Below are 26490 nucleotides of genomic sequence, written 5' to 3'. Positions count from 1 at the left end.
AACATTATTGCGATTGGGGGGGGGGGTTTAGAGTTGGGCAGAGATTAGAACAATCATTAATTTAATAATTTATTTAACATTATATGTACATTAAATCATCAACTTACACCTCCATGTCAACTGCATACAATGAATAAAAATAAAGCATTACATTCCTTTGTACTCGCTTGCATGTGGGAAGTAACACTCAAACTCGGTTGACAGTGAAGCTATATGATCGCAGACAGGCTGGGAGAGAGAAGGCCCATGTTCTTTATTTCCCAAATGTCCAGACAATGTTGGAAGATTGAGTTCATTCAGCAGGTTGAAGATGTCACACAGGTATGAGAGTTTAGCTATCCATTCCTCGTCACTGAAGTATGCTGCCAGTGATGACCTTTTTTTCTGAAAGAAATCACTGTATTGGCTCTCTTAACTCGTAAACTCTCGCTAAGGATCTCCCCCTTGAAAGCCACCTTACTTCGGTGTGTAACAAAAGGCATTTGTGTTCTGCTTCCATTTCTTCACAAAGCTGTTCAGAAAGACGGGAGTGGAGGGCGTTTGCTTTGATGTAGTTGATTATTTGAATAACGTCATTCAGCAACCACACCTGGAGTCACAATTTCAAATCCAGGGCATGCTGAGTGACTCCAGTCAGGCTTCCTAAGCAACCATTTGGCCTGATTGCTAGGGTGGGTAGAATCATGTTGGGTTAACCTCCTCGTGGTCGCTATAATGTGGTTCTCGCTCTCGGTGGGGCGCGTGGTGAGTTGTGCATGGACACGCTCAACAAGCCACGTGATAAGATGTGCAGATTGATTGTCTCAGACGTGGAGGCAACTGAGATTCGTCCACTGCCACCTGGATTGAGGCGAGTCACAACAGCACCACAAGGACTTAGAGTGCAAATTGGGGAGAAAAGGGGAGAAAATCCAAAAAATAAAAATAAAGTCATTCAGCATGGAGTGAGGTTCTGGTGACATTTTATGGCTAGCCAGCATTTTGCGGTGTATGACACAGTGTGTAGATTCTCATTCAGGTGCAACTTCTTTGACCCTGATAGTGAGACCGGCAGCCGTAGATGCAGCCCCATCTGTGCATATTCCAACGCAAAATGGCCAGTCAAGTTGACCTGACATGTAGTCATTCAAAGACTTGGAAATTTCTGCCCCAGTTGTGTTAGTTGGCATTGAGTACACACAGAATATATCTTCATGCACATCATCTTGAAATAAATATCGCACATAAACCAATAGTATTGCCTTGTTGTCAACATCGGTCAACTCGCTGACCTGCAATGCATACCAAGGTGACTTGTTAAGCCTTCATTCAGATTTATGCTGAGGAGCAGATAGAGAACATCCTGAACGGAAACCTGTGTAAGGCCTTGTTCAAGGCACGCATGTCCAAGATTGGGCGACCCGCCCTCTCTCTTGGGCACAATAAAATAAGGGCTGTAAAAGCCCTTGTGTGACTCGGCTATGGGGACGGGTTCTATTGCTCCCTTCGCCAGAAGGTGGCAACCTCCGCCAGGAGGACGGAGGCACCCTCGCCCCGCACCGCAGTGGAGAGGATGCCACAGAACCTGGGCAGGCGTCTGGCCAACTGGATCGCGTAACCGAGGAGAATATTCCTGATGAGCGCTAACCAGGCCTCCAGACTCCGCGCCAGCGGCACCAAGGGGACGACTGAATTTATCGTGCCCGGGGAGGGTGGTTCACGACAAGGCAGAGCAGGCGCTCCACCTGGAAGTCATCCCAGGGGGACGTGCTGCTCTGCAAGCCCGCAATGGTGGCCGGTGGCTGGGGAGAGCGAGCGGCCCCAGATACCAGCACACTTACCTGTTCGCAGGCCGTCTCTCGATGGAGAACGAGGGAACACGAGGTCGCGTCCGACTGGTTGACCGGAAAGACTTCCAGTGCTTCGCTGTCACGAACTTGCTGACCCAGGGAATGAGGAAACTGCTCTTTTATTGACCATGTGGGTGCCGAGACCCAGAGGGCACTCGGCGATGTTATACTCACCACGCACTGTTGAAGTCAGTCGCCTCATCCCTGGGCTGCCCATGTCAGGGCCGCCTCGAAGCCCATCCAGGGTTCTTGGGGGCCGGCTGACGGGCAGGAGGAGCCGACTTCCTGCGGGAGGATCTTCTCACGGACCGGCGTACAGGCTCCGATGGTGTGGGAGCCGGGGCCAGCACCGCAGGAGGACGGCCCTGGTGAGAGGCAGATGGGGCGCGGGACTTCAGAGGCCTGAAGGAGATGTGTTTGATCGCCTCCGTCTGCTTCCTCACCATCGAGAACTGATGGGCAATGTCCTTGACAGTGTCACCAAAAAGCCCCCCTTGGGAGATGGGTGCATCGAGAAAGCGAACCTTCTCGGCGTCATACATCTCCGCAAGGCTGAGCCACAGGTGCCACTCTTGGACCACCAGAGTGGACATCGTCCAGCCATGGGCACGCGGCGTGACCTTCGTCGCCCATAGGGCGAGGTCGGTCGCGGTACGCAGTTCCTGCATAAGCCCTTGGTCGGTTCTACCCTGATGCAGATCTTTCAATGCCTTGGCCTGGTGGACCTGCAGGATGGCCATGGTGTGCAGGGCGGAGGCGGCCTTGTAAGCCTTCGTCATCAACAAGGAAGAGAACTTACAGGACTTGGAAGGGAGCCTTGGTCGGTCCCTCCAGGTGGCTGCGCCTTCTGGGCATAAATGCACCGCTACGGTGTACTCTACCTGGGGAAGCTCAACGTATCCCTTAGCTGCTCCGCCGTCGAGGGTAGTTAGGATGGATGAGCCCACGAAGCATGTACGGGCAGAAAAAGGTGCCTTCCACGACTTCGTTAGCTCCTCGTGCACTTCCACCAAAGGCACCAGGGATCCCAGAAACCAATCATCCAGCTGCGAACGCTCAGGGCAGGGTGGAGGGTTCCACTTTAGCCCGATGTTCGCAGCCACCTGGGCAAGCAGGCTGCCATCTCAGCGTCCACCTCATCCTGAGCTCTACCGCCCATGAGCGGGAGCTCAGAAGATTCATCCGCTTCCGACAGCAGAAGCCCACCCTCTGATGCTGCAACTGATAACTCATTCTCGTCATGAGCCGCAAACATTAAATCCCCCCTGAGGCGGACCGCCTGCATCGCTCGACAGCTCTTCTGGGTAGAATGAATGTGCTGGGGGATGGGAGGTCCGGCTGAGCCGGCGGAAACGCTCCCATGTCCACATCCAGATCGCCTGCGGCGGTTGGGAAGCAGCCGCGATGGCTCCTTGCTTCATGAAGAAGGAAGTGAGCCGCGACCACAACATTCTCATGGGCATGTTCTCGCAATGAGAACACGACACCTCCACGAAAGCTGCCTCGGCGTGCTGGCGCCCCAAGCACTTGCGACCATTTTCATGGCTATCCGGAGAGGAAAGATAATGGCCACATCCAGTAGCTCAAAGGTGAAAGGCCATCTTTAAAAAGACACCAATCGTTTGTGCGAGCTCTTTTAGTAGAAAATATACTCTTTAGACTATACTCTTTTAGCACCTGTAGACTCTGCCGCCGAAGCACCCAGGGGAAGCACAACACTCGACCATGTGAGGGTGACCAGATTTTCATCTAAAATAAATGTTAACGTCATAATGCAATTTACATTTTTCTGAAGAAGCTCAGCAAATGCGATCCAAGGTAAAGAGGTTAGACTTAAAATATTTAAAAGTTTTAAAATGTTAAAAAGCTAATTTTCTGAAAGTGAACTCCGCATTGGCAAATAGTTCTGATAGTTTATAGTCTTGAAAAAGTGTAGAACATTCTGAAAATGTCATTCAGCTGACTTTTTTCGTCTACAGAGAACAGGGTAAGGCTAATTTAAGTTGTGTAAAGAAAAGGCATATATAGGTCTAAAAATATATTTAAAAAAATTGTTTGGTAATTAATTATTTTATTTAATGCTTTATTAATTTGGAAGGCTAATTTATTTTATTTAATACAGGGAATTTTGAACTGAAGCTTTTCTCCTAGTATTGTGTATTTATTTTTAATTTAAAACATCTTTGTGCACAGAAATGATATGTTTTTTGTATTATGGACTAATTCCATGACTGCCGTCTATTATTTTGAATGGTGACCGGGTCCGGGCAATAAAAGTTGCCCGCCATGACTTCGTGAGTTCCTCATGCACCTCCAGGAAGAATGGAACCGGGGCAGGAACACAGGAACCAATCATCAAGCCGCGAGGGCTCAGGGCAGGGTGGAGGGTTCCTCTCCAGCCTTACACTCACGGCAGCCCAGGCAATCGTGGCAGCCTTAGACTGGGCGACCACACATGAAGGTGGGAACCCAGTCGAGTTCTCAGCGTCCGACTGCGCCAACCCACTCTCCGATGCTGCGATCGAGAGCTCATCCTGCTCTTGAGCCCCGAATGAGACATTAAACTCACCCTGAGGCCCTGCTCGCAAACGAGCATACTGGGGAATGGGAGGTCCGTGGGGGATTACCCGGCAGAACCACTCCCATTGGGGTCCCCAAATCGCCCCCAATGCTAACCGACCTGGCCTCGTACCCATAGGTAGCAGGACTGGGGCAGGGAGCGGCTGGAGTGGCTTTCCCCTGGAAGAAGGAAAGCCGCGACTGCAACGTTGCCATGGTCATGTTCTCGCAGTGAGAACATGAACCATCCACGAACGCTGCCTCAACGTGACTATGGCCCAGACACGTGAGACAGTGATTGTGGCCATCAGAGGTGGAGAGATAGCGACCGCATCAAGGAACTACACACTGACAGAAAGACATCTTTAAAAAGTACACCTAGGGGCGTACTCTGCACTAGTCATGCACGAGTGGGAGAAAGCCACTGAAATGCACCGTATATCCAACAGCAAACACTTCTCGTGAGGTGAATGGAACGGCAGTGGAACTCGCTGCTCAACACCGCTCGGCTCAAAAGAAAAAATCTGAATGAGTGGTTGTGAGCCAGCTCCTTTTATACTCGTATGTCCGGGGGAGTGGCATGCAAATTCCACTCGCCAATTCCCATTAGCCTTTTCTCAAAGATCAAAGTTGTTTGGGGCTCCCAAGAGCGACCCCTTGTGTCACTACATTGTAGATGCTACAGGTTGTTTAGATCAGTTTTACTATCAGAAATAATCAATAATTAATTACTATTAATTAAATAATATTTAAATTAAATAATAGAATTGAACTAATTAAATTCTATCCTCGGGGCACCACTCTTTGACAAGAGAAAAATGATAGCAAGTTACTGATCGAGTCTCATAAAAACAAAATCTACCCTGAAGGTTGAGTATTTTAATTATTAATCAAAATAATCAAAAAGGGGAGGAACTAGTTAAATTATTGCCATACAAATCTAATAGTAATCTAATTACAGTTAGTTTCTAACACCAATAAAATAACAGTACGCTGAGGTAAAATGGGAGTTCTTGACATGGCAGAGGCTGGCTTCAACACAACATTCAAACAAAAACAAACAGGAGTACAGTGCTAGTGTTTGTGTGTGTGTGTGTCCAGATGCAGTAACAAAGGATTCAAAATGGAGGATCAGATTCAAAATGGAGGATTAGATCCAAAATGGAGCTGATACCACGTGAGGGTGGAAATGAGCGGACACACAAAGAAACTGACGAAACAGGCAGGAGAATTTGGTTCACCAGCCTGAGTCGGACATAAACCGTGGTGCCGCTCACTCAGTGAATATCAGTGAGAGAGAGAGAGAATGAGAGAGAGAGGAAAGGTGCATGCAATTTAATTGAGGGTAACCGCTCTTAACAGCGGAACTGAATTACTAGTTTAGATCACTCAACAAAACAAACTTAACCCCCCCCCAAAAAAAATGCAAATCTCCCAACTCAAAACAGCAAACAAAATTAGAATCAAATATAAGATTTAGTTGCGCAAGAAAATCACAGTTTCTAAACTAAATCTGCCCATATATCAAGCCTTACTTGGGAAATCCTGTGTGATTTCAGTAGGGTTGTCTGTTTGAATTCCTGTAGCATTGAGTGGTCAGGAGAAACAGTCTGGATGGTCCCTTGTCTTACGCTCGTCAGCGAAAAGACACGTCTCTGCTTTATTCTTCGGATCCAGTGGTGGAGAAGAATGCAGAAGGTATTCAACGTTGAAAGAAAAAGAGGGAGAAGGGAAACTGGTCGCCTTTCCGTTTTTCAAAATAAATTCACTGTTGTCTTGCAGTGAAACTGAAGTGGTTATTACAAGTATACTAGAAGACTTGAACAAAGCTAAGTTAATCTTACTCTACCGTGGCCAAATGGTGAAGTTAGAAAAACGTGGTCTCTTTGTTCTTAGTCCAAAATGGAGGGAAAACTCCTTCAGTACGTGCATGGTACAGATGTCCCCTAACAGCCAGCTGGAGCTTAGCACAGAGAGGCCGAACTACATCTGTCCGCTGGTTTTATTGACAAGATGACATCATCGGTCATAGGCCGCTCTCAACCAATGGCGTTTGAGACTGGGTCCATGGGTGGGACTTCACATCCAGTTGTGAAATTGTGAAGGATCCTGGGAAACTGAGATCAGTGTCTCTCCTTTGATTATAGAACAAAGGGCCATGCAGTCTCTGCTGCCATTTTGAGTGGGCCAAGGCCCTACAACATCGACACAACGTCGAGTGAGTGACAGATAGGGAACTGGCTTTCAAGGATGTATACCTTGTCATCATGATTAACACAGGCTAACGATTGGGGTAAATTCTGTCATGTGACACTACATTTTTGCGTTAATGCCAATTTTCTCGACAGTTTTTCGCGACATCTGAAGTATCGACAGAGTTTATGGGCTAGAGTTAAATGGAAAAATATTATGTCGAAGCTTTATTTTGATGTGCTAAAACTTTTTTCGCAAAGAAATCCTTGGATGGAAACGTAGTTATTGACTCATTAGCTAATTTCTCTCTGCATATTATACATATAGGGTTTGGAGCATGTGAACTGCCCGTAGCGACAAAACCGTATTTTAGATATGAGTCATCATATTTTCGGTTAAAGGCGGTTTTCTTTTTTCCCTTTTTCTCATCAGTAGCGGTCTCTGCATAATCGCAATTGCTTGGTCTTTTCCTAACTCCTCCACTAAGAAACTTTCGAGTGACTTTTGTTTTACACTCATGTTAGCATTGGCTATTGGAAAAGTGGAACCAATGTTTTCTGAAATTGCGCCTTTTATGTAAATTTGGATAGTGGCTCTTAAAGGGCAAAGCGCACAACAAATAATACAGTGGCGTATATCAGTGCTGCACAGAAATGTTTTCGCAGAACGTTCTCGTGACCTGGTAGCAACTCTTCCATGGCTGGTACTAGGTCGTGACCCAGGGGTTGGGGACCTCTGCTTTAGAGACACAAGGCCTGAGAGCAACTGAAACTAAACCCAGATTATTCACTCTTTCTCTCGCAGACATGCTGGGTTTCTCTCACATGTTTGGCTTAGAATTTTGTGATGTTCTGCTATTTACTGAATTGTAACATATCTATGTTTCGTATCTACCTCCGTCCATACCTCAGCAGCTTAGGAACTGATCTAGGGGTTGGGTTATCTGACTCAGCACTGACCTGTCATGAACAGGATGTTGTGGTAGTCACAGAAAGTAATCAGTTGGGCTGTAGTAGATCTTCCTAAAGACTTCGAGTCGGGTGAAGTTGCGGAGGACCCAGGCTTGGAGGGGACTATCATCACAGTACTCCACTGTTGGGCCATACGTCCCATCCTCCAGACGACTGATGGTCAGACATGACTGCGTGATGATGTGCAGGAAGGTGCGTTTCTGATGGTCGCCATGACATGTGACAATAAATCAAGTATGATGATGATGATGAGGTCCAAACATTGTTCAAGATACTACTTAACATATATGTATATTATACAGTGGCCCCCAAAAGTATTTAGAATAGTATTTGGTCATTCCATAAATATCAAAGCAAGTGGCATCTGCAAAAACATGCTGCTAGAGCTTTTCTCAAAAGTAACTTTTAATCAGCTGGTGTCACAGTGATTTTTACTGGATGTTTGAAGTTCACACAGGTGTCCTATCAGAGGTGTAGTTCATTACCAGTGTTGGGTGTAATCTGATCACAAAGTAATTAGTTACAGTAATCTAAGTTTAAAAAAGTAGTGAACATTATATTTTAAATTCTTGTAATTACAGTTACTAACTTTCAATTAAAGCTGCACTACGCAAGATTTTTTTGGTTAAAAATGAATAACATTCTATTATTGAGCGAGAACATAAAATCTGCATTCAGAACCCTGTCCTCGCCTTTCCCCGATTCACTACTGTAAGCCTACAATAATGATTTATATTTTGAGCTGTCTGTCAGATTTTGCACACAATCGCAGGCCTACATCATTCATCCTTGTTTGTTTACATCATGTCTGTAAGCACAGAGAAGAAGGACCAGCTACTGCCACGTGTGTGTCGGCTGGGAAAGATGTAGCAGTTTCAGAACAGCAGTGACTGTACAGCAGTCTTTGGATGGATGGTTAACTTTTAACTGTTTGGCAAAGTTTTTTACTTGCTATAATGTTTGGATATGTTTTCTGGTAGGGTTACTGAAGCTTATATTGGATGTCATGTTTTAATGAATAACAGAGGTAGAAACTACTCTCGTTACAGTACTTTAGTAATTTTTTTCTACTTTTGTTAGTATAAATAAATTACAGTAATTTTAATTTAAAATTTTAAAGTACTCAACTTTGCTACATTCATTTTTCACCACAATTACAAAGTACAAAAAAATGACAACATCCCTGAATGTTCTGCAAGGTATAAGCGCTAAATGTGTTTCCAAACTGAAATGCACATCTTTGCGGCACGACGGAAGCCCGCTGGGCACAACAGCATCATCCAGGCTTCACTCCAACATGACACAGACCACAAAACGTATGCAATCCTTTTGAATTCTACAGAGAATCTTTAAAGCTTTAAAGCATTATGAAGGAAGTCAGTTATCTGAAACAGCAAGACAATCTCAAAATTCTAAAAGAGGAGACAACACTGCCATTCACCAACATGAAAAACAAGGCTTTTAAAGCGACTCAACATCACTTTAACTAAAATGTATCACGTTTTACTGTGTTAACCAGTTCTTGAAGTGGGCCGTGCTCACTGGAGCACCCTACTCATTTGAAATGCTTTTAACAGTAATGGGAATTATTTTTGTGTAGGCTACCGAGAGCTCTCATAAACTGCCAGCGGTACTCTTCTCTGCCTTCACAAGACTGTCAACTAGACAAGAACTGTAATCTTATGCATATTTCATCATCTTATTCTGGAAAGGAACTGTTCATTCAGATATGAAAGGACCGTCTTACTGACGTGTTAAACCACCAATCACACTGAACTTGTTTTAAAGGTATGTTTTAACTGTATTAAACATGTTAACAAAGTGTAGTTTGACAAACATGCAGGATATCTTGTTTACTTGCAACTATTTGTCTCAAACAAAGTTTTTAAATACCTTTAAAAGGTATGATCCCACAAACCTTTCAGGTTCTTTATAATCATGTTTTTCGAGTTAATATACATTTCTGAATTTGCCAAATTGCTTCTTAATATAGCCTATATTTATTTCCTTTAAAAATGTAATGCATTAAGCCTTAATCCATCTAGTTCCTTTCTTGAAATCACAACAGGAAAAATAGTTTTAACAATGAACATGTTCCACTAACGTTGGACTACCATAGATATCTATTGTTTCATATCATATAAAGAAACTTAAACTACCTTTTTTAAAATGTTTGCTTGAAAAGTATGCTTGTGCTATCTTTCTTTTTATATAAATGCCACTTGCTTTTATATTTTGTTATGTAATGCAAAGAAATTTTTTAAAGTGTCCACACATTTTTAGGGACACTGTATACAATGTGGTCCTACTAGTGAAGACCACTAGTGAAAATGCTATTGTGCTTTTTTTTTTATTTTTTTATTTTATTTTTTTATCACAAATATCAGTGTAAAAATTTTTGTGAAAAGTTTAACTGAAGAAAATGACATGAATTAAAAAATTTCTTAGGATTTTTGCTTTAATAACAGCATGGATTTGTGCTTGCATGAACAAAACCTGATGACCATGTTATCCAGCATTATTTAAGAATGTTTCAAAGAGCATCTTGTGGAAGAAAATAAATCTGATCTTCAGAGATAACAATGTCACACATTTGATTAATGGCCTCGAAATAGTGCAGTATCTGTTTTATGACATAATATTTCTTTGTTTTACATTTTTCAGAATCCTTAAAAAGGTGTTTATTTCCAGGATTAAATTAGATTTGAATCCCAGATTTTCAATGTGGTCTCAAAGTTTTGGAGCACACTGTATACACATACAGACAGACAAACTAACTGAAAAAGGGAACAAACTAATGGGAGTCATGGGAAAAGGTCAGATGTTGAAATGTAAATGTAAAGTCAGGGCTGGAATGTGGGGAAGTAAGTGCGGGAGTGTAGTTTGTTCGCTAGTGTCTCCTAATGACAAAAATAAACCGTAATGGGGCTGACCTAGGTGGAGCAGTGCTACATTAATGTTTCTTTGCCCTCTAAAATAGCGATTTAATTGGAAACACTGCCAGCAACTGAGAAAATGACATCTTAGTAAAGCCAAAGCATCCATTTTCTCATGCAATGTGAAAACCTGAGAGCTATTTATACAACAAACGTCTTTTTTTCCTCTCTGGTTGCCAAGTATGGAGTTGCTTAAGGATAAACAGGACATAAAATAAAAAGTTTGGGAAACAGAATCACATCTGAATGCTGAGAACATGATGTCAGTGTCATCTTACTTTATATGTATAAACTCTCCAGGGAATGGAATAATATATTACATTACACTATGTAACACAATTTTTGTTCCTGGGTAGTAAGTGTTATTTCCTAATTGCTTATGCCTCAAAAGTATAGAAAATGGCTGTTATTCCCCACAAACTTTGCTTTTGTGACCAGGACAGTGATATTTTGAAATGTACCTATTTCCAAAGAGAAAACGAGCTAATTTGTGTCTTTACGTTCACATAAAGTCAGAAAAAACAACATATGAATCCAAATTAACATGTATTTATACTAAAGCAATACAAAAATGACCACAAAAGATTTAGAAGTGAGTAGTTTTTCAAGATTTATGATCATACTGTAAATCACTTTCACGAATCAGCCCCCAAATGTAGTCTCTCATCATGTTCTCATTATACTGTCCTTGGTAGCGGCGTTCAAAGTCCAGTATATCCTGATGGAAGCGCTCGCCTTGCTCCTCCGAGTACACTCCCATGTTCTCTTTGAATTTATCAAGATGAGGACATCCTACAGCTCATTGTGCCGTACTTCTTCACCAGAGTCTCAACCAGCTCCACATAGGTGACTGCCCAGGAAGCCCCGAACCACTGCGACAAAGCTGTTCCAAGCCGCTTTCTCCTTACTAGTGAGCTTCTTGGGGAATTCATTGCACTCCAGGATCTTCTTTATCTGTGACACCGGCTTTGACCTTTGCCTCAGACAGCTTAGGGAAGAAATCTTGAAGGTGCTTGAAGGCTGCTGACTCCTTATCTAGAGCTCTGACATATTGTTTCATAAGGCCCAATTTGATGTGCAGTGGTGTCATCAGCACCTTCCGGGGCTCCCACTTTACGTTGTTCCCCCCCACAGAGAACTCGGTCCGCTGTGGCCAGTCCCACCTGTAGTAGTGTGCCTTGGTGTCCCTGCTGTCCCAAAGGCATCCCAAAAAAACATTTTAAAATGAGAAACTTTTACAAAATTAACAAATTTTATAACATAAAATTCTGACACAATTGTCCATCTTACCTTCCAGAGTTTTTTGCAGTGCTCACAGGTGAAATGAGGTGCCCAGGGTTTGTCTTGATCCCCAAAAGGCATGCTGAAATAGTAGGCCTTAGCAAATGCTTCCACAGAGTACTTTTTTGCTCTTGTCTTGATAAATTGGCCACAGACATAGCAAAATGCATCTGCCGGATGCTTGCAGCCTCTTGATGCCATCTCAGAAAAATGCAGATATGTATCCACTTAGGCAGCTGGAACTAAACTGAACTGGTGGGCTTAAGGCCCCTGTATTTTATACTACTATTTATATTACTGGAAAGTTCTAGAAGTTACTCCAAGTTTACTCAGCACTGAATCTATCTGGAATGTTCTGGAAAATAGGTACATTTCAAAATATCACTGTCCTGGTCACAAAAGCAAAGTTTGTGGGGAATAATAGCCATTTTCTATACTTTTGAGGAATAAGCAATTAGGAAATAACACTTACTACCCAGGAACCAAAAAAAAAAAAAAAAATTTTTTATTAATATATAATAATTTTAATATATAATAATATATATTATAATATATAATATTATTAACATAATGACTTGTAAGACTATTTGAAGGTGAAACAATATGCTGGAAACATGTATGTTTCCAACATCAAAACCAAAGTTACAGGCAGTGCAGAGATCTATTTTTAGATGGCTTCTGGTTTCTTCAGCCTCTTTGTGTTTCAGTGCTCTGGTCCCATACGGCCCGAGTGTGATGTCCTCTTTCAAATCTAATGACTCATTTATTTATATACAGTATATAAGCCCTGGAATCGACCCGGTATCAAAAAGAGGTGTATAAACTCTCTGATGAATCTTCCATATTAACAGTAGGAAATATTGATAGCAACAAAGCTCTCTATAGTAAGGCCTTTTGTAAACAAATATTTGTTGTGATTTATGTTTCTATGTTTCTTGATATGTTGAGAATACTGTAATGAATCTCAGATATTGATTTTGTTACATTCTTAGAAAATCAATGCACACAGAGGTTTTGTGGAAATCTAAGGGGGGGATGATACCTGTATAGTAAACAATATATTCCTCTTTGCCATTACTCTTAATTACATCCTACAAATGTGTGTCTGTATTTATGCTGTTGTGTTTCTAAATTCACTAAAATAAGATTAAAATAAAATGGGAGTCTACTCCACAAACACCACTAACAGAATTTAAACAAAATACAAAATATATAAAATTACCTTACCTTAAAGTCATATTCCCACTTGCCAACATACTAAGAAATGTACAGGAATAATAGTTAATTAAATTTGTCAGTACTAAGATTTTCATGTTTTCAGGGCTGATTAGTGCACAGAATTTCAGAGACACAGTTCTGTCTACATTTGGCTCTAATGGCTTGTGATCAATATAAAGACAAGGAAGAAATCTGATTGTAGGTCAGCTCTGACTCTGAGATATTCTAAAAAGGACTATTGACACAGCATGAACAAGTAGTGGGGAAAAAATTTGATAAGTAGCACCATCTGGTGGTTTAGAGTACTTCAACACAAACAAGACCCAAACATGAAATTGACCCTATTTACTTTTTTAATGCATGTTTCTGGTTTTATTTTGCATGTTATTAAAAATTAAAATGCCTTTGTACTGTTATGTATGTAATAACTTGCTCCACATTTGCTTCTCTTAACACCCATGCTGTCTTCTGGTCATTTTGACCCTAAGAGGATTTTCTTTGCCTGAAAATGCAAGTTAATGCTATCCTATTGGGTATCAAAATGTCCCCCCTCTTCCTGGTAAAAAATGACTGGCCTATTCAAAATGGCTTATAAATCTCTCATTATGCTATATTATTATTATTATTATTACAGTATTACATGCTTTCTTTTCCACAGAGATGAACTTTATCCTACCCTGAACTGCATCCAACATCCATCCAACATTATCACACACATACACACACACACACACCTTGGTGCGGCTATCCTTATGAGGACTCTCCATAGACATTATGATTTTTATACTGTACGAACTAATATATATATATATATATATATATATATATAGGGGATTCTATCCTCATAAACCACATTTATAGCATAATACCTTTGTAATTACCAGTTTATAACCTAAAAAATGTCCTCATAAACCACCCAAACCCGCCCAAACACACACTTTCTTTGCCCCACAGTGACCCCTCTCAAATAGAATCTTTCTTTCATGATCTTTCTTTAATCAAACCTGTTAGACAAAATATTACGACAATGTGTTTTGGAATATTCATGTTCTCACAAAAGAAACAGATCAAAACCCGCTTTTCCACTATCGGGCCAGTGTGAGCCAGGGCTATCAACTAGCCAGCCGGGGCCAATAGCTATCATAGAGGTATCACGTTATTTAGAATATCGAGTTTATATCATTTGTAAACATTAGCTAGCTAGCAAGATAAATTAGCGATAACAACTCATCGACTGTAACTGCCATGATGTTCTGAGTGGTCTCTCCACTAACAGAGGGACGATGTCCCAGCACACCATCTATGAAAGTTCACCGAACCATGGAAAGTAATTTCTTTGGGCACCGCTTTGTCCATTTTGCATTTCAACGGATTTGTACTGTACCCGCGTTGTATTATTTTTTTTTCCAAACCTGTACCATTGTGCACTGGATACATATCCTGACAAGTTCGGTGAAACTCCGCCTTTGACATTGTACTTGCCTCAACTCCCGGTTGGCCTTGTTTAGCACAAGGGTAATCTCCGGGCCAAAGACCATTAGCCGTTGGCCCCAAGAAAGCCCCGAGGAGGCATGATGAAACCCCCGGAAGTGACAGTGGGAATGCAACTGGCCCTGGCATGCCCTCATTTGGCCCGATAGTGGAAACGTGGCTAATGTTTACTAATGTACAGAAGCTTTTCCACAGCTAAGGTATATAAATCCTCACAGGGCCTTGCTCATCATTCACTTTGTGGCAACACAATGGCCAAGTGGTTCTCTGTGCATGAGGCTCTTGATCACGTCCTTGATCATGAAACTGGACCACTTGCCCTGGTTCATTTCAAAATAAAAGTCTTGTTTTTTGTGATCTTCCCCATTCATTTTCAATGGCCAGTCATTTTTGACCGGGAACACCACAAGTGTGACTTTCTGCCATTTTGTTTTTTTACAAATAAAAGTGCTTCAAAACAAACTTCCCTGTTTAACATTAAAGCACATAGTGCAACTAAAGCAGATATACAGTACAACATGTTTTCATATTTTATTTAATATTGCCAAAATGTTACCACAAATAATGCTTTTTTTCACTCAGAAATTAGGTGCATAAACTCAGGTCAAGGAGGCCTACGGTCAATAAGTTCCAAAAATAAATGCAAAAAGATCTAAATCAATATTTGTTGATAATATAGCATAATGAGAGACTTAAGCATTTTTTAATAGGCTGGTCATTTTGGACCGAGAACACCACAAGTGCAACTTTGTGCAATTATTTACTAAATAAACGTTTTTCAAAACAAACTTCCTGTTTAAACATTAAAGCATACTAGTGTGATATACATATAGTACAGCATGTTGACAAAAAGTTGACAAAAGTTGACAAGTTGACAAAAAGATCTAATCCAATTTTTGGTGATAATACTGTATAACATAATGAGAGATTTATAAGCTATTTTTAATAGGCCAGTTATTTTTGACTGGGAAGACCAAATTAGGTAAAACATTTTAAGACAGCACAAGGGTTAATTATCAACCAACGGGTGCCGATGTAAATGACTGGATACATTTTCTATGTATTTTTTATAATTTTTTGGAATGTAGTCATTTAGCAGATGCTTTTAGCCCAAGCAACTTATAATACAATTCCCTGTTTAAAAGACCAGTATACATATCAATGCTGGCCCAGGCTAGTTTATGCAAGTCTGGGGATGGTCTAGTTGATGAACTAGTAGACCAGTTCATGGACCAAGAACAAGGGAGTTTTGCTGGTTAAGCTAGTGAAGACGTCTGGTGAGAATACCAGCAAACCAGCATCCCATATTGGAGACCAGTATCAAAAATACAACAGCTATAAGTAACTATGCTGGCAGGGACAGCCATCTGGAGTAACCTGCGGTTAGGTAAAGTGACCCTAACTTAAGCCCACATACAATTTAAATCAACTTTATCATTTATTTTGAAATATAAAAAAGACAAAGACAATATTTGTCTTACAATAATTGCACAAGTTATTGTCATTCTCATTTTTAGTTCTTAATTTATTGGAGATAATGTGTTGCCACAGCCTGGCAGTCACTGCAGAAGTTGAAATAAAACTTTGCCCTTTGAAAAAAAAGACTGCAGACTTTCTGAAGGTAAGATTTATGACAGGTAAGAGGGATCATAATAAGATTAGAGAAATATCCAGATCGAGCAGTTATGTTTGGTTATTGTTGAATGGATGTTGAAAGGTCAAATACTAAAACTGTAATCCATGTTTATCCAATGTTCAGCAGTTATTTATGATTAATCAAATATGGTTCATCCTTAAAAGTAAAAAAAAATAAAAAATTAATAAAATAAAATATTTATTTAATTTAAAAAGCGCAGTGTGCTTATTTGGAACACAAGCTCGCTCTAGTTTTTTCAGATATTGACAAAACTTGGCATGAGTGTTATGATGAGAGATTAATCTCCGATTTAATAACCACTTTCTTGGAAGGCAATTTAGATAAGTGCGAGAAATCAGGCAAAACTTGTGTGGGCTTAATTGAGTCACTTCCCCTAAGGGTCTTGATCAGGTCATGGCTTATACTATAACTCTTTAATGCGGGAATCGAACCAGCAACCTTCTGTTTACTGGCCCAAACAAGTTGTACTACTCATAGTTGCACAGTTGCATGCATGTTTAAGGTGGACATGACTTCACATGGTTCACGTTCTGTCTAATGTTCACTTTAGATTCAATGTGTGAGAGTATGCAGACAAACTGTGTACCTCTGCATCATATTCAAACATCTGGTTCCCCTTCATGTGGTGGCACTTCAACATGACAACAGGTCCGTTGAGCCGTGACACATCCAGACACAGATCATCTGTACGGATCTCTTTATCAGCTGTGTATGAGAACACCTGTAGGACAGGAAGATCAGCTGAGAATTAATTATTAAATTGATAAAGTTCATCAATATTCATTCCATTATTATATCATCATTTACATTTAATTGATTTAACCCTTAGAGACATAATAGCCAAATCGTAACGTTTGTTTAAAGTAGTTAAAACAATACTTAATATTAATTAACTATAGGTAGGAATTACAACAACAGTCTTGGTGGGAAAAATTTGCATATTAACTGTCAGAGCTTGCCAAAGTCACACAAAACGTTCACAGCTAGTTGACACAATTGCTAACAAATTTAGTATTTGACCTTTAATACATGTTTATTGATTAAAAAATGACCACATCCCCCAAATATATCAACTTTCATAAATTTGAGACCCTTTTTCTAAACTTAAAATTCAACGCTGGGCATTACTGGTCAAAATTATTCTCAGTATATTCACACAATTACCGATTCAGTAAATAGATAATACTGTATAGTTATAGTTAATGTAGGGCTTTACTGGTTGTTTAGATCAGTGTTACTATCAGAAATAATTAATAATTATTTCTGTAGTTATTAATTAATATTTAAATTAATTAATTGGATCTAACTCATTAAAACCTCATATGGGGCTCCAGTAAATGTAGTGTTCTACGTTTAGGAGCAAGTTTGGTTATTAGCAATAATTAATAATTATCAAAGATAATTATTAATTATAAAAATCAATAGAACATTGATGAGAATCAATGTTAGCTTTTTTTAATCCTTTAAAATCAACACTTATCAATTGTTAACATCGATGAAACATTAAAATTAACACTAGCTTACTGATCATTCAAATTCAATCAAAGAAAATTATCAATTATCAAAAATCAATAGAATATTAATAAGGATTAACATTGACGGGGCACCACCCTGGAATCAGGGACTAATAACCAAATATTAAAACAGTCTCAATATTAGATTGTTTTCTTAGGAAAATCGATATCCGAAGAATATCGATTTTCGGGGAAAAAAAACAATGAATGAAGGTTTGAATCCGAGCACTGACATCCCGTCAGCACGACACAGGCGTATGCAAAACAAACCAAAACACTTCTCTTTGTAATATAAACAAAAGTTTCTTTATGCAGTAATATCAATTAATAATTAATACAATGCAGTCAATAAACTTCCGACTTACAACTACAAACTAAACAGTGACATGATTAGATATGGAAATAAAAATAATCCTATAACACATAAGGTGTGTGTGTGTGTGTGTGTGTGTGTGTGTGTCAGTGTGGTTAGTGAGAGAGAGAGAGAGAGATTATTCAGTGACAGCCCGAAAGCTGATTTCGCGATAGCTGGAGATAAAGCAGCCGTGTTCATCACTCAGAGACGCGGTTTTACGAGCGGGGCTCGTAAAAGTCCTGTGTTATTTGACTCTAATGGATGAACTCAGTTGCTGTCTCACCCGCGATGGCGAAAATGCACAACAATCCAATTTGGTTGGACCACAATACAGCAAACAAATTTGTGATAATTAATACCCTGAGTATTAATAATGAGCGGACATGGTGGTCCGTAAACTGTACAAGCAAAAACCTTGAAACACAAGAATAACACGCTATAATATTCTATCTCTGCCCAGACGTAACCTCTTACTTGAATCGCATGAGGACACAGGTAGAATGTGTTTTTCTCCGTCCTTTAACTCTGACCCGGTTCCTTGAGGCTCGTGTGATGACGAGAGGCCGTTTCCTCGCGCTGTCGGCGGGCGGTACGGCTGTTGATTCTCAGAGGCGGTACGGCTGTTGATTCTTGGCGGGCTGGCGGAGAACTCAGAAATGTCGACTTGATTGAAGATGGAAGAGAAATCTTTAATCTCTTCACTTCTGTAGGCCAACGAATGAAGATGCGAATTGCTCGGCGGTCTCCTTCGGATCCTTAGAGTGTTCGGTTGAACACAGAGTAATCTCAGCTCGTCCAGCGAGATGGAGATTGTATGGCTACAGTTTCAAGTCGGACATTACTTCCTTATGCCACGAGGCTGCACCGGAGAGCAGCAAAAAGCTACGTCCGTATTCGGTGAACTAAGTCGCTGGAAGCAACTTTGGAAGCATTTCAGAATTATTTGAAGTCCTGATGATGTCATGTTTGAGGGACGTTCTGTTGTGTGCCTCATCCAATAGGAGTTGAGCGCTCGATCCTTTAGTGAGCAAGGCTTCATGGATTTGTAGTCTGTTTTGGACTCCCTTTGTTTGATTTTTGCGCGATTTTTATCAGTAAAATTTACGACTAAGAAGGTGGGGGCTTGAGGAATGTTTTTATGACTGTTAGGCCTGCCTTTGTCTTCTATCTGAATACATGAGGCCCAACATTAATAACAATTAACTAATCCAAATGATTAAATTAAATGAATTAAAATCACTATTTTTGTGTGGTTCACTATATTACATGGAGATGAATATACCAACAAATATATCATCAATGTCAACAGTCATCATTAGTTTTAAATAGTCAAATTTCTTAACTGTTCATGAATTGATACGATGATGGCGGCACGGCAGTTGCACGCAGTGGCCGCTCCGGATCCAAAATGGTGCAATTTTTGTTTCTTAGCCCGATTTTTATGGCACATGGACATTGGAGCAACCGGTGTTCATGTCTACCATAGCCAGACACTGCTAAAGTATAAGAATCATGCAACAACAAAGATGCACGATGATCTGCTGGAGAAGCTACTTGATCTCGGCTTGCTGCGGAGACCAGGCCTCAAGTCCTCGGCATCGCATGATGCCGGTGGCCAGGGGAGTGGACGTCATAAGCGGTGTGCAAGGAAGCGGAAGTGCGGCAAGAGGGTGGGGGTCCATGCTAGGCTAAAAACAAACCCTAGCCGGCCGGCTCTCCCGTCTATCCTGCTCTCAAATGTCTGCTCCCTTGACAATAAACTGGACTACATCTGACTCCAGCAGACTACGCGGCATGAGTTTAGAGACTGCTGTGTCTTTGTTTTCACGGAGACATGGCTCAGTGACAGAATTCCGGACGCTGCCATTCAGCTAGATGAGCTTGCCTCATTCTTGCCAACATAAATGCAGCTCTGTGCGGTAAGGCTCACGGTGGTGGCTTGTGTGTTTACATCAACACGGAATGGTGCAAGAACTCTGTGCTAGTTTCTAGTTACTGCTCATTGCTGGTGGAGTTTGTGACTGTTAGATGCAGACCACTTTATTTACCATGGGAACTCACAACTGTCCTCATAATCGGAGTGTACATTCACCCCAGTGCTAATGCTAAGGAGGTGCTCTGTGAACTGTATGGGGCTATTAGCGAACTGCAAAAAGCACACCCTGACGGATTGTTTATTGTCGCCGGAGATTTCAACCATGTAAATCTCAGTGCTCACTAAATTCCATCAGCATGTGGACTTTGCAACGAGGGGGGCGAACACACTGGATCTTGTTTACACAAACATCCCTGGCGCACACCGGGTGAAGCCCCTCCCCCACCTCGGCTACTCAGACCACATCTCTGTTATGCTAATCCCAGCATACAGACTGCTCGTCAGACGCTCCAAACTGGTTCTGAAACAGGTGAAAACCTGGCCAGCAGGAGCCATCTCTGCTCTTCAGGACTGTTTTGAGCACACTGACTGGCACGTTCAGAGAGGCTGCCACCGATTGCGACTTCACCAACTTGGAGGAATAAACGGCATCAGTGACCAGCTACATCAGCAAGTGCACCGATGATGTCACTCTCTCCAAGACCATTGCCTCACACTCCAACCAGAAGCCGTGGATGGCTGCGGAGGTGCATGCACTGCTGAGGACCTGAGACTCCGCCTTCAGAGCAGGCAACAAGGCGGCCCTAAGAACAGCGAGGTCCAAACTGTCCCGGGCCATCAGAGAGGCAAAGTGCGCACGCGCCCAGAGAATCCACAGCCACTTCCAGGACAGCAGCGCAGTGCATGTGGCAGGGCATCCAGGCCATCACCAATTACAGGACAACATCACCTGCCTGTGACAGTGATGCCTCCCTTCCAGATGCACTGAACGACTTCTACGCTCGGTTTGAGGCACAGAATGAGGTGGCAGCGAGGAAGACCATCCCTCCTCCCAAAGACCAGGTTCTATGTCTTACCACGGCTGATGTGAGGAAAACTCTATGCAAAGTCAACCCACGGAAGGCTGCTGGACCAGACAACATTCCTAGCAGAGTGCTCAGAGGATGTGCAGACCAGCTGGCAGATGTTCTTACTGACATATTCAACATCTCCTTGAGCAGCGCCATTGTTCCAACAGGCTTCATGGCCACCACCATCGTCCCCGTGCCGAAGAAGTCTTCAGTGTCCTGCCTCAACGACTACCATCCCATTGCACTCACACCCATCATCATGAAATGCTTCGAGAGACTCGTCATGAGGCACATCAAGACCCAGCTGCCTTCCTCAATGGACCCCCTGCAATTCGCATATCGTCCCAACCACTCAGCAGACCACCCTCCATCTGGCCCTCACCCACCTGGACAAAAAGGAAATGTATGTTCGAACGCTGTTCATAGATTTCAGTCCAGCATTCAACACAATCATTCCTCAGCACCTAATTGGAAAGCTGAACCTGCTGGGCCTGAACACCTCCCTCTGCAACTGGATCCTGGACTTCCTGACTGGGAGACCTCAGTCAGTCCGGATCGGGAGCGGCATCTCCACTGCCACCACACTGAGCACTGGGGTCCCCCAGGGCTATGTGCTCAGTCCACTGCTGTACACTCTGCTGACTCACGACTGTGCAGCAATGCACAGCTTGAATCACATCACCAAGTTCGTTGATGACACGACCATGGTGGGTCTCATCAGCAAGAACGATGAGTTAGCATACAGAGAGGAGGTGCAGCATCTAACGGACTGGTGCATAGCCAACAACCTGTCTTTGAACGTGGACAAAACAAAAGAGATGGTTGTTGACTTCAGGAAAGCATGGAGAGAGCTCCTCTGTGGACATCATCCAGAGCACCAAATTCCTTGGTGTTCACCTGGCAAAGAACCTCACCTGGTTCCTCAACTCCACCACCAAGAAAGCCCAGCAGCATCTCTACTTTCTGTGAAGGCTGAGAAAAGCTCATCTCCCACCCCCAATCCTCACAACATTCTACAGAGGGACTATTGAGAGCATCCCGAGCAGCTGCATCACTGCCTGGTTTGGAAATTGCACCGTTTCAGATCGCAAGACCCTGCAGAGGATAGTGAGGACAGCTGAGAAGATCATCAGGGTCTCTCTTCCCTCCAGCATAGACATTTACACTACACGCTGCATCTGCAAAGCCACCAGCATTGTGGATGACGCCACGCACCCCTCACACAAACTCTTCACCCTCCTGCTGTCTGGAAAAAGGTACCAAAGTATTCGGCCCTCACGGCCAGACTGTGTAACAATTTCTTCCCCCAACCCATCAGACTCTTCAACACTCTGAGACTGGACTGACAACACACACACGCACACACACTCAACTGAACACCATCTGACTCCCTTTGCAATTTTGCACATTTCTGTATTATCTACCCGAATTTGATTGCTGCTACTGTATTCATAAAATATTGTACTTATTTTCTTGTCACTTCTACCTGGCTGCTACCCCAATAACTGCTATGTCCATATATAGAATAAACGTATCTGCTGAGTACTATGTCATAGTATGTTATGATTACATTCACAGCATTTTCTATTATATTGTAATATCTTTTTACACTACCTGTTTCATCTGACACTTTCACACTAGAACTATGTACTGGTTGGTGCTGCACTGTCTCTTACTGTGCCTATTATCCTGTTTCAGTAATTATTGTACTGTCTTGTACTGTTTGCACACGTTTGCACATGCACTTTATCTAGAAATGTGTAGGTCTTTTAGTTCTGTGTAGTATCATGTAGTTCTGTGTTTGTTTTATGTTGTTTCATGTTGTTTTTATTAGAGCCCGACCAATATGGGATTTTTTAGACCGATACCGATACCGATTTTAGAGAGGGAAAATTCACCGATTACCAATATGGTGGCCGATATAGTTCGTTTTTGAGCTGGAATGAAAACAGACCTTTTCTATGTGGATTTTTCACCAATTTTGCACCGATATGACTATGCAAAGGTACTCAGAAGGCTGCTTTCTTAAACAAATATTTTTATCAAAGAATATTTGACATTATTATTATACATTGTCAACAAATTCTAGAAATGACACTGAGAAAATAAAGAATAAATAAAAATACAATAAACAGCTTAATAAACATCAGTACTGTATGTTTAGTATAAGTCAATTGCCGACCATTTAAATAAAGAATAAATAAAAATACGATAAATAGCTAAATAAACATCAGTACTGTTTAGTATCAGTTAATTGCTGACCATTAAAATAAAGAATAAATAAAAATAAAATAAATAGCTAAATAAACATCAGTATTACTGTTTAGTATCAGTCAAATGCTGACTATATTAATACTGCCGAGTCAAGATAAACAGCAGCAGCGGTGTTACACCATATTCTGCTATACAAGTTCAGGGGAAACATTCAACAGTGGAAAATCAGCTTTTTAAATATTACATTTTGTAAATGCAATGACTGGAATTGTTCGGTTGAAGGGGGTACCAAACTGTGAATCCTGAACAAAACAGTTTGGTGGACACACGTTTACTCATTAGCTTCCACTCAGCTGACAACAATGAAATTAGCTGCGTGATTAGCTAGTTAGCTATAAGCTCGTTTTCACAGAGAGAAAAGACAGACATGGTTTATTTTACTTTCCAGCATTGTGTTTCACCAACTAGGTAATAATATATCATGAAATCAACACTCAGCAGACACAATCCACCACCGCACCATTGTCTGCTGAGCTGCAAAAAGATGCTCTGATGTTTACCTTTCAATCTGCTACATTACTTACTGCACTGACAAACTATAGCTGGCTAACATAGCAAACAATAGCAAAGATAAACATGAGTGACATGGTTGTCAGGGACAGGGTTAACATTATATTAGTAATATTGAAAAGGGAAAATGATGGGGTCATTGTTTATTAACTTTCCAGTATGTATTTCACAAACTAGTTAGCAACTTACCGTGAAGACAACGCTGAACTCCGCCCTGTCTGCAGAGCCACCGTCAGTTCAGAGTCAGCTCTGTAAACAGTGGAGTCGGAGTGCGCTCTGCTGGACAAACTACGCTATGACACCAATTCTGAAGCACTGTTTTCTGCATTATATGTTCTGAAAAAAAGTTTTCATATCGGAGCATATTGGTAAACATATATGCTGATACCGATATATCGGTGAAAGGCTAATATCGGCCGACCGATATATTGGAGCACCATGGTCCTGGAGGAATGTACTAGCTGTATATGTTTGAAATGACAATAAAAGCTACTTGACTTCACTTGAATTTATTACTGCTTGTAATTATATATATATATATATATATATATATATATATATATATATATATATATATATATATATATTTCTGTGTGTTGAATTTTGTTGTTAATTCAGAAAACCACTTCCCTTTTTTTAAACAACTGTCTGAAAAAACTGCCCAGAGTTGCAATTTTGCAAGGTTTTTATTTTTTTCCCAAAAATGTACTTTTAATGAAGATAAATTTAGTTTTTTCATCAATTTCAATGTTTAAGTCTCTGAGGGTTAAACAGACATAAGGGAACATTAGTGTTAGATAATCTTTACATTTTTAGCATTATTATGAGAGAAAAATTCTCACCTGGTTGCCGCCCATTCCGTGACAGTTGAAGAAACCAACCTTTTCATTCTCTTTGCGGCCCATGTTATCCACACATTGGTTGGTCTCAACATTTCTGATCTACAGACAGAAGAGGACAAAAGTCTGAAGAGTTCATACAATTCAGCATCCTTTGTTATCTATAATCAGTGAAAAGAGTCAAGTATTACATTAAATATATATTTTTCACAGGTAAACATTGTCCTTGGGCTTTATGAGAAAATATAAACGAGGAAAATCATAACATTTAACATTCATTGCATTTAAAATTTAGTTGTTGTTCTGTCAACTTATGAAATAGCCTTCAAGGCACTCTAGATAAGCTGTCTATTACAGTCATGAAGCTTATAATTCATGACATATAACCTCCACAGTGAATCAAGCAGCAGTTACACTTGACCTGCCATCACACCACCAAACAACCCTAAAAGTAGTCCATACGACTTGTGTGTAATATTCCAAGTCAAATGATAGCTGACGTGTGAATGAGATTTGACGTGTGACGTGTGAATGAGAATGTGGAGGTTATATGTCATGAATTATAAGCATCATGACTGTAATAGACAGCTTATCTAGAGTGCCTTGAAGGCTATTTCATAAGTTGACAGAACAACAACTACATTTTAAATGCAATGAATGTTAAATGTTACGATTTTCCTCGTTTATATTTTCTCATAAAGCCCAAGGACAATGAGATTTGAAAGCTACAGTAGAGAGCAGAATGACAGATAATGACAATGGCTTTTGGTCTTCTATCATGAATTCAGTAGCACACAATTCTTATTGACTACTTTCATGGTGTGTTTTGTCCTTTTTGGACCTTGAGAGTCCCTGGTCACTGTTTGCATTCACTACATGAAAAAGAGCAAACATTCTCACTGATATGAGTGATGTATTTATTTAGCAATAATTTGTCATGTTTGGCTGAATCTGTATTAAATGTCTGCCTTAAGTGTTGTGCCATAATCTTTATTTGATGTGTGCCTTACAGAAATTGCAGTGTAGTTTATAACTGAATAGCAGTGCTTAATGGATTGAGCAGTAAAAACTGTATTAAGCAGACTGCAGTGAGACCAGCAGCATTGAACATATCAACCACAACAGTTTCAGGGCAGAAAGTGATTTTTTAATTTTTTATTTTATTATTATTGCAGAAGCCTCAGCACACATATAAATGTGCACAATCAAATGTATGTCTTAGGAGGAAAGGGTAAAATTAAAAAAAAATGTATTCACAACTCTGGCTCTTTTAATGACCACATATAAAACATGTTTCATACCTCTCCGAGTGAGTAATATCTGCGTGGAATTTGAGAGTCAGGGTAAATGTTTTCCAGGTACCATGAGAATGGTTTACACTTCAGAGCTTCTCTCAAAGCCTTCCGAGAGGAGACGTCTCCATAATCCACCCGAACCACACCTGCAGGATCAATATCCACAGATCAACTTGCAGGAACACACACAAAGAAAATCCACATATAAACACTTGCAGAAACACACACATAACATCCACAGACAAACACCTGCAAGAACATACACCCACAGATAAAGACCTGCAGAAGTGTCTTGTTTCCCCCCCCAATTTGGAATGCCCAATTCCCAATGTGCTTTTAAGTCCTTGTGGTTTTGTAATGATTCGCCTCAGTCCGGGTGGCTGTACGCAGCACAGTGACCGAGGCAGAGAAAGCTCTGACAAGGGGAAACACAGGGTTCACCTAAGGGGAACCAAACAGTGGAAACTCATATGGGATTACCAAGGGGGAATCATCACGCATGGAGCACTGAGCCCGAGCACACGGGCTCACCTGAAAAGGGGAATACCACTAGTAATGGGCCTGGTAGCATCACTCCTCCGACGAGTTCATCACCTGAACAGCGCTAAAGAATTAAAGAGGC

The 26490-nt window shown here is 41.2% G+C and overlaps 1 protein-coding gene across 1 annotated transcript in view; it reads right to left on the bottom strand.

Annotated features, from left to right (window-relative positions):
• Positions 1 to 26490, bottom strand: part of LOC127446838 (polypeptide N-acetylgalactosaminyltransferase 13) — a 168792-nt gene that overhangs the window by 21452 nt on the left and 120850 nt on the right. The window contains exons 9-11 of the mRNA XM_051708121.1: positions 25875 to 26014; positions 24577 to 24675; positions 16722 to 16856 (exon numbers count right to left, since the gene is read on the bottom strand). Coding sequence (XP_051564081.1) covers positions 16722 to 16856; positions 24577 to 24675; positions 25875 to 26014 — 374 coding nt within the window. The remainder of the gene's footprint in view (positions 1 to 16721; positions 16857 to 24576; positions 24676 to 25874; positions 26015 to 26490) is intronic.

This window comes from Myxocyprinus asiaticus, chromosome 10 (assembly GCF_019703515.2).
Source record: "Myxocyprinus asiaticus isolate MX2 ecotype Aquarium Trade chromosome 10, UBuf_Myxa_2, whole genome shotgun sequence".
NCBI classification, from domain to species: domain Eukaryota; kingdom Metazoa; phylum Chordata; class Actinopteri; order Cypriniformes; family Catostomidae; genus Myxocyprinus; species Myxocyprinus asiaticus.
The sequence above is the reverse complement of the archived record's forward strand: the minus strand, read 5'-3'. Positions and strand labels throughout refer to the sequence as shown.